This window comes from Cricetulus griseus, assembly GCF_003668045.3.
Source record: "Cricetulus griseus strain 17A/GY chromosome 1 unlocalized genomic scaffold, alternate assembly CriGri-PICRH-1.0 chr1_1, whole genome shotgun sequence".
Classification (NCBI taxonomy): Eukaryota; Metazoa; Chordata; class Mammalia; order Rodentia; family Cricetidae; genus Cricetulus; species Cricetulus griseus.
In genome coordinates, this window is record NW_023276807.1 from 13193761 (window position 1) to 13204950 (window position 11190).

Sequence of the window (11190 nt, forward strand, 5' to 3'; positions counted from 1 at the left end):
CAGGGTCTCTCAATGAATCCAGAGCTCACTGCTTGGCTAGAGGACTAGCCAGTGATCTCTGGGAGCCATCCTTTCTCCAAGGCCCCCGTTCTATGGTTACAAATGTCTATAGCCAGGCTCAGCTTTCCCATGGATACCACAGATCTGATCTCAGATCTCCATGCTTGCATGGCAGGCACTTAACTATCTCTCCAGTCACCCTCAAATAATTTAAAAATACAACAGAAGTCACAACGAAACATAGTTTAAGGTTAATGATCATTTAATATTTTAATAAGTTCACTTATAAACTTACATACCATATGCACACACAGGGAGAAAATAGGCTCTGTAGACACAACAGAATAACAGAAGCACAAAAGCAACCACAAAGAAGATTGCCTGTGTCCTCTGTCTTTCATCTACATAAACTAGAAGGCAAAATGAAAGGTTACATAGGAGCAACAAGACATGTAGAAAATAAGTCTGGATCACCCTGTCTCAACCACGGGAACTTCCTACCCTTCACAAGGCTACTGTGGGAACTGATGACCTAAAATACCCAATGTTGGGCCTTCCTGACAAGTGATGATCTGAGATATGAACCTCAGGCTTCCCTCTTTCATATGGAAAGTTGAAAGAACCAAAGAGCAATAAAATCAGCTGCACCGTGTTAGCAGCCAACGTCTTCCAGCCTTGAGTCATTATTTAGAAGTATCCATGGAAGGGAAATGCTGCTCAACCCTGAACACGCAGTTCCCTCCAACTCATGAATCTCATGACTGACTGAGGTGCAAAATGACATGGCTGAAGCAACCAAAGGGGCAGCATCTATGAGAACAGGGGCTGAGGAAAAGAAATGCCTGAGTCCATCTTCATACCCAGAATATATTTCATTCCAGAATCAGGCAACTGGTGGCAAGAAATGACCAGGCTCAACTATGGCTGCCTGTTAAAGTTAGTCCCACTGGGGCCAAGGTCTGGGCAGGGCATACCCATGGGACAGTAGGAGATAATTCTGTTTCAGTAGCACTTCAGGGGCATGACTTAATACCTCCTGGTTCCAGGAATCCTAGTAACTTCGAAATTAGTATCCCTGTGCATCACTGAAAATGGACTTTAATGTTTTGTAAGTAAAGCATGGAGCTTTAAGAATGGTAACATTGTGAGGAAAAAGCCATTCTTACAACACAGGATGTAAAATCAACATTACATTTACGAGGGTGACACTACAAACCATCAGAACCATGCTGTCACACATCCATCTACCAGAGATGACAAAGCACATTTCAGCCAGAAATGGGCATTGCTGTGTCAACAAGTCCCCTAGGAGTAGCCAGGAAAACGCCGTGGGCACCATCACATCTGCTTGGCAACTGTCTCATATGGAGATATGTTCAAGACTTGAACTGCTGAAGGAAAAGCTGCCAAGCAGTGTAGCAAGGCAACATGCATGAGGTGGGCTGAGCACAGTCACAGTGTGCTTACTTCGAGCACTCTGGAGAAACAGGACTAAAAGAGTAGAGGGCAGGGCCATCACTGTGCTGTCCTGCCTTTGTGAAAGAGCACTGCTTCAAACATGCCAGCCACAAAGCTGGAAATGGGAGCTTTACAACGTAAATGAACAGAAGGTTTAAATACATGGAACATGTGCTTTCTAATGTTAGAAATACATTTTTTTTTCTCAGAAAACAGGATTGTGGGCTTCTTCCCAGAGCATCACACATTTGGGGACTAGAAATGTTTTAAGCTTTTCCATCACAAGCGGGTCAGGACTGAAAACGAGGCTAGATCTCCGCTAGAACAAACCCCCAAGACTCTACCCTATCTCACTTCTCACTCAGAACCTGAGTCATCTCCGCCCTGCTCTGGTTCATCCCCACACTCTGGACAGTCACAGGGCCCTAGCATGGCTGAGGACAACCTCTCCAGGAGTTAAAGAGTGCCCTTGTACAGCTTAGGCACCAGAAGGCCTGAGTCAGGGACATTCTACTAAGGCTCTCCCCCATTCCCCTCACCATACTTCCTTTACAAGTAGAAAAATAGGCTATAGACAGACTGAGCTGGCAATCAACACGCCTACAGCAAATATAGAAGCACATCACTGGGCAGACGCCAGTCTGCCGCCACCCACTTGCCACTCACTATTCTTCATTCAGCAGGGTTTAAAGGTAAAGCCTCAAATTCTGAGGCTCAATTCAATTCCTACCTTGAGACTATTTCCAATTATTCCCAGGGAAAAAAAAGCAAACAGAAGAATAGCAAGAGAATAAAACTGGACAGATTCCTGAAGCATAATGTCTAAAGGGAAGGCGTGTCCACTTTTATCCTGAGCAGGCAATCTTGTAGGTAGGTACCCGGGAGCTACCGAGGGTGGATCACAGGGTTCTCACACCAGCCCACAGCTCTAGGTCTAGAGTGAGATTTCACAGTTAATGTCAAAGAAGTTGAATTCTTCTTACCACACTCATTCATATCCTCCTCCATCAGATTAGTATTGGCATAGCAGGGAGAGTCGTCCCTTAATTAAGTACTATACCTAACTAAACAGAAAATGGCCTTTTAAACGGGTGTGTTTACACAAGGTCATCCAAGAGCTCTCTAAGAAAGACTTGGTGCAAGGCAGTACCCTGAGGAACTCCGGTTCTCACTCACAGCATACTTCCAGGCCTTCTCTGTGGTACCATGCAGGTCGGTCACAATCATCAGATTACTATCTTCAAAAGAACTATTTAAATTATTATGAAAGACACTTGTCACAAACAGAAATGCCCTGCAAATCAATTATTGCACACAGGACTAACAGAAGCGATGCACAGAACACCTTGAAGGCTCTAGAAGACCCAGAACAGAGACCCCAGGGCCATGCCTGTGGCTGCCCCAGCAAGCATGCCCAGGGCCAGGTCACTGTCATTGTCTCGGTACCGCTCACGGATGATGACTTGATTGGCAGGCTGTTGTCCATAAACTCCTATTAAAAAAAAAGAGAGAGAGAAAGAGAGAAAAGAAGATCTTTAAGATGTGAATTGGAAATCTGACAATCATTGAAAAGATGGTGCTGTTTCAGGATATCTGATCACACTCTGTGATGATGCGTCTGTCCTTCCTCACCTGCCTAAGGCACCTTCTGATTGGTTTAATAAAGAGTTGAGCAGCCAACAGCTAGGCAGGAGAGGATAGGCGGGGCTTCCAGGGAAAGAGAGGAATGGGAGTGGGGGTGGAGGGTGGGGTCTGAGAGGCAGGGATTTGTGAGATGCAAAGTCTGACGTACCATACTGTACTAAGGAGAGGCAACAAGCCATGTCAGGACGTAGATTAAGATAAACGGGCTAATTCAAGTTTTAAGAGCTAGTTAGGAACAAGCCTAAGCTAAGGCCAAGCTTTGGTAATTAAAAATAAGTCTCCATGTCATTATCCGGGGAGCCGGCAGTCCAATGAAAGTCTGGCTATATGATGCCCTTAACATGAACGCTGTATCCACTCTCCATATAACCAGCTTGCTCACTAATTGGCCTTCGAGGACCTATGGAAAGGTGTTAACCAGTGGCTCCAATGAGTTCAACCCAAACCTTTCTAAGACCCATCACACATATGCTGAGGAAGACACTGTTGCAATTTATAACAGATGAGCTGTGAGGGTCCTGAGATATGGCTTAGTGAATACGTGTTGCTCTTACAGAGGGCCTGGCATCCACATGGTACATCAAAGTATCCATACTGGCTTCAAGGGGTCCAATGCCCTCTTCTGATCTCTGCAAGCATCAGGCATGCACTTGATACGCACACACACATACACTCACACACAATAAACAAATAAATAAACCTAATAAATATATTTTAAAAGATGATCCATGAGACCTGGCAGGGTGTTGCACACCTTTAATCCCAGCATGTGGAAGACAGGGAGAGGAAGATGTCTGTGAATGCGAAGTCAGCCTGGTCTACATAGTGAGATTCAGGCCAGCCTGGTCTACACAGTGAGACCCTATCTAAAAGGCAGAAGGATGGTACATGCCTGTAGAGAGGAAGCTGATCACCCTTCAGAAGAATTTTATTAGAGGAGTGTGGTGGTTGGGATGAGAATGCCCCCCCCATAGGTTCACATGTTTAAATACTTGGTCCCCAGTTGGTTCCCCAGTTGAACTGTTTGGGAAGAATTAGAAGGTATGACCTTGTTGGATGGAGTAGACGAGTCACCAGGGTAGGGATTTGAGATTTCAAATGTCCACACCATTCCCAATTAGCTCTATCTCTGTCTCCTGCTTTGTGGATAAGAATGTAAACTCTCAGCTACTGCTCCAGCACCATGCCTGCCTCTATCCCTCCATGATGGTCATGGACTAACCTTCTGAAACCATAGGCTCAATAAACTCTTCTATATAGAGAAGAGTTTGCCTTGGTCATGGTGCTTCATCACAGCAATAGAAAAGTAAGTAAGACAAATATAGCAACACGGCCACTGGGGAGAATGCCTTTAGTTCCTTTCAGTTCTGGGAAAACAAAGGGAGTCTCTTACTCATGGGTTTCCGGGGGCTGGGGGATCCATACAATGTGACCCAACCACACTGAAGAGCGAAAACTGAAAGCTGCCTTGGATTTTGGAGGGAGGCAAGCTTTCAGCTGCCAGCAGGAGGAAAGCATTCAACTATCTGCAAGAACTACAAGGTCACAACACAGGCTGTGTATCAATACTTCAGAGAGAGCTGCAGGGGTGTGGCCTCTGAACAGAGTGAGGGGGCCAGTTAGAGGACCTGAAACCTTATACATGCCACTCTCTAAGAACTTACTAACAGATCAGGGTCCTCTGCTTGCCAGGGCCAAACCCCTTAACAGTGCAAAGATCAGAGCACCAATAAACAGAGGCAAATCCTACACGATAAAGCTTCGGAGGTCTGCCTCTGGTTTCCATGACAGCCCTCCCCACCATGCCTGCTAGGATGACAGACAAATGGGATGAACGTGGGAGAAACAGGGCAGAGCCTGAAGGAAGATGAATCAGCAGCCAAGCATGGTGGCTCGTACCTGTAACCCCAGCCCTCGGTGGTTTATGACAGCTGCACCAGCTACGCACCAAGTAATGTCAAGACAGGTCTCTCCTGAGGATTATTATTTTTTTTTTTTAAGAGGCCACTGCCTGACTCTGCTACAGACCTTTTGACTTACAGTCATGCATAAGCTAAAATGTTAAAAAGATGCTTCTCATTCACAGTGTGAGCTACGTACACCTTCCGCTTAGTACCTCCAACCCCAAAGCACAGTCACTTCTTCAACAGACAGACACTAAAGGAGAAACTCACTGAGGATATCTGGGAACTTCAAAGGTCCCAACATCAAAGACATTATCAAAGAGTGCAAAGAATGTGGTGTGTATACACTTGGTGCCAGAAGTACCGAAAGATACCATCTTCAGGTCCTTAATCTATAACCAAGAATTTCTACAATTTTGCAGAAAGACTTATGTAAGCTCCAAGAAGCCCAGAAGAGCGTCTGGGGAAAATCTTCTCATCCAAATTGCTAAAATGCGTCACATGAAGCTACAAATGTGCCTGACTGTGCTGTAACCTGGGGAATTCTAAGCTACACTTCCTCCCACATTGCCACAGCCATCCATCCATCCTGTGCCGCCTCCTCCACTTCCTCTGCCCCCCTCTTAGCCCATTTCCTTCTCTGCTTCTACTTCCTCCTCCATCTCCCCCTCCACCGGTCCTAACGGCCATACTGCTCAAGCAATACAGTCCTATCAAACCACAGCAGGCTGGACCATTCACAAAAGATAGACTCATCCACGCAACAGTTAAAGATCTCCTGAATGCGGCCTTAAAGAAGCCCCAGGAGATGAAACTAGAAAGCAGCTTAAGCCACCAGTGAAGCAGGACTCACCCACCAGTCCCCAGCTCAGACTTGCCATGAGTCACCACGAAGCCTAATGCCAAAGTTCTAGCAACAAACTAGAAACATCTTAATTGTGCCTGGTAATAGCTAGAGATCTGTGGAGAAAACTTAGAGAGTTAGAGGGGGTGGATTTGGAGAGATGCCTTGGTGCTTAAGAGCAGAGGATCTGAGTTTGGTTTCCAGTATCCAGGTTCATCAGTTCACAACTACCTATAACTCCAACTCTGGAAGGCCCGAAACCTCTGGCCTCCTCAGCCATGTGTACACTATCCACATACATACCGATAATTTAAAATAATCTAATTTTCAAAAAGGGGGGGGGAGCTGAGAGAGAACTTTTCTCATCAATAAAGAAAACAGAGAAACTGCAAGTGAGTTTCTTTTTTTTGGAGGGGGGGTATTATGAGACAGGGTTTCTCTGTGGCTTTGGAGGCTGTCCTGGAACTAGCTCTTGTAGACCAGGTTGGTCTCGAACTCACAGAGATCCATCTGTCTCTGCCTCCCGAGTGCTGGGATTAAATGCATGCATCACCACACCACGGGGCTGCACAAGTGAGTTTCTTGCTGGCTCACTCTAGAACTGAAACAAAACAAACAAACCAAAAAAAAAAAAAAAAAAAAAACCCACTATTTATTTGTAGGGGTTGTACCACAGAGCACCTGTAGGGGTCAGAGAACAACTTGGGAGACTTGGTTCTCTTCCTCCACTGTGTGGATCTTAGGAACTGAACACACCGTTGCCAGGCTTGGTGGAAGGTGCCTTTGCCCACTGAACCATCCCACCAACCCTATCCCTGTCACTTCTTACAAGCATCTTTGATAAACAAAACTGATGTCAACTCTGCCTGATGCCCTGAGGTGACCCAGGTACTATGTAGACAAAATCACCAAGTCTTCCTTAATGCTGTGGTGTCTTAGCTACTTTTCTGTTGCTGTAATGAAACACATGACCGAAGCAACCTACAGGAAGGGAGATGTAATTGGGCTTATGGTCCCAGAGGGAGAAGAGTCCATTACCATCACAGGGGACGCATGGAAGCAAGCACTAGGGACAGCTGAGGGCTCATATCTCAAAAGCAAGTATGAATCTCAGAGAATGAATTCGACATGGTACGAAGCATTTATTTACTTCTCCTTCTTGCAACTCCTCCTCCTCCTTCTTTTACTACTACTACTACTTCTTCCTTCTTCCCTTCTCCTCCTCCTCCTCCTCCTTCTTCAGGGGAAAGCACAAAGCAGTCCCCCCACCACAGATTATACAGTTCCCCAAATTTGGGGAAATTGCAGGAGTGCACAACTGGAGAGCAATGGATAAGCCTTGCCCTGGGAAAGCCACCTCCATGACCATGGTATTTCCCCTGCCAGGTGAGTATGGTATGAGACTTTTAAAACCTCTAATCTCACCCCCAGTGATGCATTTTCTCCAGCAAGGCCATAACTCCTAACCCACCCTAAACAGTGCCACCAACTGGGAACCGAGTATTCAATTGAGAATATGGGGGCATCTCATTTGAACCACCACGTTCCATTCCCTGGCCCCCATAGCCTCATGGACATCATATTATAATACAAGCTTCATTATGTCTAGCAACTCTGAAAGTCCCAAATGTCTTTCAGTCTCAACACTGAGTCCAAAGTCTCTTTGGAGACTCCAGACAATCTTCTAACAGTAACCCCGTGTAAAATAAAAAATACTACTACTGTATAATGGCTCAGAGCATATATTACCATTCCAAAAGGCAGGAAATGGGGATAGTGAGGAAATGCTGAACCAAAGCAAGACCAAATAGCAAATTCCAATCCCACAGTTCATACTTAGATGGCTCTGCCCCTCCAGTTTGCTGCCTGTAAGATCTCTCTCTCTCTCTCTTTCTCTCTCTCTCTCTCCTAGTCTGATTCCACTCTCTGTGTGCAGCTCTCCTCAGCAGATGTCTTTGGCTTCTCTAACATCCTGGGGTCTCCAACGCAACATAGGCTTCACTTCCACAGCTTCACACAACGGCCTCTCAGGGCCTCCAAGCAAAGACTTCCTTCCCATATGCTTGGCCTTAGTGGCTCTCTGCAACCATGGAAGATTCAGTGACCTCTTTACTCATGTATCTTCCATGACTCTAAAGCCAGCACCATGAGGATGAGGCTGCTGACAACTTGAGATAGATTCTAGCCTCCTAGAGTGACATTTTCAGTAGCTTTTGTTTGTTCTTTACCAACTGGGTGGAGTCTTTCCTTAAGGCACCCTTCCCTTTATTCCAGTTTGGATCTGGCTGGCCACTTCTTTAGTCTTCTGATTTTTTTCAGCCTGGGTTGCAACATTAAGTTTCCTGGTGCTCTTTTTCCTTTGAAACTATATTTCGTATTTCTTTCTGCTCTTCCTGCCCTTTTTCATTGTAGACCTGTGTAAGAGTGATCACTAACAACCATGTGATGTAGTCCGTATTGAGCTGTCTTGAAATCTTTTCTGACAAAGTGATTTGGGGGTCTCCAACAGAAAGTGCAGCTCACTTAACTTCAAACTGAAAACAAGGAACCCTCCTTGCCCGCCCCCCCCCCCCAGTGTAGGCAGAGAGCAGGAGCCCCAGCCAGCATGAGTTACCTGCATATGGGTACTGGTATGGCACAGCATATGCCTGCCCATTGGCAGCATAGACAACTTGAGTTCCTGCTGGGTATGCGCCACTGTATGGACCATAGCCATAGACCTGAAAAAAGAGAAAGTCCTGTGAGAAATACAATTTCGGGGGGCTGGTGATATGGCTCGGTGGGTAAAGGCGCTTGCCACCAAGCAGATGACATGCATTCCATCCTGAAACTCACACTGTAGAAGGAATGAATAAGTCCTAAAACTCATTCTCTGACCAGGAGCAGGGGTGTTGTGGGGATGGAGTGGGGTGACACACATGGGAGGTATTGGGGGGAGGAAGGGAGGGAGAAAAATGATGTGATTGTATTTTAATTTATATACACACATACAAACAAACAAACAAGGTGTCTACTGACCTCTACAGGCATGCTATAGCGTGTCCTAGATTGGATAATGGAGATGCTAGTAACTCATAAATCCCAATGAGTACAGACAAAAAAAAAAAAAAAAAAAAAAAAGCCCAGGCTGGGGCTGGGGAGATGGTCCAGCAGTTAAGAGCATGGCTGCTCTTCCAGAGGACCTGAGTTCAGTTCACACGGCAGCTCACAACTGGGGGATCTGATGCCAATTCACATAAAATAAAAATTAAGTATTTTTTTTTTACAGGTCCAGGAAAAGTCTGCTTTCTCAGCCTAAAGAACCAAAGAGAGGACAGCCTAGCAAGAGGGAGTATTTTCAGACAGTAACTCCTCCATCTAAGCAAACACATAAGAACCACCTGTAGGAACACCCTACTCCTATCACCAAAGGTCAGAGCCTGCCCTGTTCCCTTAGAGTACAGCTAGAAAAGGATGGGCGAGGAGCAGGTGACTTCATCCCTGTCAGATAACAAGACACCTGCCTACCAGGCAGCAGACCATGGAGTGAGCCACAAAGTCCACCATGGCCAAGTAGAATCAATCTGCCCCTCTCATTCCCCTGGAATCAATAAAGGCCTGGTGGGCCACTCACTGGAAGCCATGTACCTGTCCATGGAGATGCCGGAGCAGTAACAGGGAGTCCTCTCCGAGAAGCAAGGTGCTCTAAGAGAACCTAAACTCCTAAGCTAGAACCCAGCCCCGGTTGTGGGCTGAGAAATTGGTCTTCTACTCCCACTTGGCAGGAGATCCACCCAAACACATGATTAAAATAAAGCTCAGAGTCTCACAGTGTTTCAAATGTCAAGGTTCTGACCCAAAATCATTTTTCACACAAATAGCCAAGATCTCAAACAGAATGACAACAGAAAGCACCCACACTGAGGTGGCAGAGATGGCAGTGTGAGGGTTGGGGTGCAGCTCAGTGGACAGAGCTTGCTAGGCGTGAGAGAACCGCCAGATTCCATCCCAGTACCAGGGGAAAGATGCTAGAATTATCCAGAAAGGATTTGTATGTTGGGTTCTGGTATATAGGTGCTCTATGTGCAATGTATGGGTATCAATGCAATCATACATGTGTGGAAGGTATACATGCCTGTGCATGCATTCAGAGGCAAGAGGAAGATACTGGATGCTCTGCTCCATCTCTCTCTCCACACCTTATTCTCTTGAGACAGAGTCTCTCACTGAACAAGATCTTTTTGTTGTTGTTGTTTTACAAGTCTACTTGATGGCCTAGAACACTTTATGTAGGCCAGGCTGGCCTCAAACTCACAGTAGTTCTGCCTTCTGAGTATTGAGATTAAAGGTGTGCACCACCACACTTAGCTCTGGAGCTGTTTTTTGTTTTTTTTAAGTTTTATATATTTATTATGCATACAGCGTTCTGCCTGCATGTTGCCTGCAGGCCAGAAGAGGGCATCAGATCTCATTATAGATGGCTGTGAGCCACCATGTGGTTGCTGGGAATTGAACTCAGGCCCTCAGGAAGAGCAATCAGCGCTCTTAACTGCTGAGCCATCTCTCCAGACCCATAGAAAGAGTTTTAAAGTAACTATTATAAAAATGTTTTAGTTAATGATTATAAAATGAATATAAGTTATGTGAAAAAATAAAAATGCTACTCAAAATTAAAAATTATAAAAAAAAATCAGTATAAGATATATTCATATCTTTATATATTAAAACATAAAGAATACAAATTTTAGCCAGGTGGTGGCAGTGCATGCCTTTAATCCCAGCACTAGGCAGGAAAAGGCAGGCGGATCTCTGTGAGTTTGAGGCCAGTCTGGTCTACAAAGTAAGTTCCAGGACAGCTGGAGCTGTTATACAGAGAAACCCTATCTGGAAACCTCACCCTACCCCACCCCATAAGAAAACATAAAGAATACAAATTTTAAAACTAGACAGGGCATGATGCTACCTACACACCTGTAATCCCAGAACTTGGGAAGTAGAAGGAAAATGACCAAGAGTTTACAGAATACAACCACTTGAAAATAATGAAACACTTATAAATCTAACAAACATATATAAAATTACTATGCTGAAAAGTGTAAAACACTGACCAAAACCAAGAATAAAAGCAAAGAGGAGACAAACAGAGAAGTGCACAAAGCGCAGGGAAGGAAACAACACTTTTCTTTAAACATGATCCATTGGCTTACAGGAGCTTTTGTCAAAAACCTTGCAAGATTTGGCAGTAAACATAGATGAATGGATTCGAGCCTGGCCAGATGGCTCAATGGATAAAGGTGCTTGTGTCCAAGCCCAATGACCTGAGTTTAATCTGTAGGACTCACAGAGTGGAAGGAGAGAACC

At 45.2% G+C, this 11190-nt stretch overlaps 1 protein-coding gene and 1 pseudogene across 2 annotated transcripts in view; both read right to left on the reverse strand.

Moving 5' to 3' along the window:
• Positions 1–244: 244 nt before the first annotated feature.
• The window catches only part of Plekhb2 (pleckstrin homology domain containing B2), a 32083-nt gene continuing 21137 nt past the window's right edge, over positions 245–11190 (reverse strand). For both annotated transcript variants that reach the window (XM_027386888.2, XM_027386887.2), the window contains 2 exons: positions 8465–8570; positions 245–2950 (listed from right to left, as the gene is read on the reverse strand). In XM_027386888.2, the coding sequence (XP_027242689.1) occupies positions 2814–2950; positions 8465–8570 (243 nt within the window). In that variant the 3' untranslated portion in view covers positions 245–2813. The remainder of the gene's footprint in view (positions 2951–8464; positions 8571–11190) is intronic.
• On the reverse strand, positions 7091–7244 carry LOC113832292 (annotated as a pseudogene).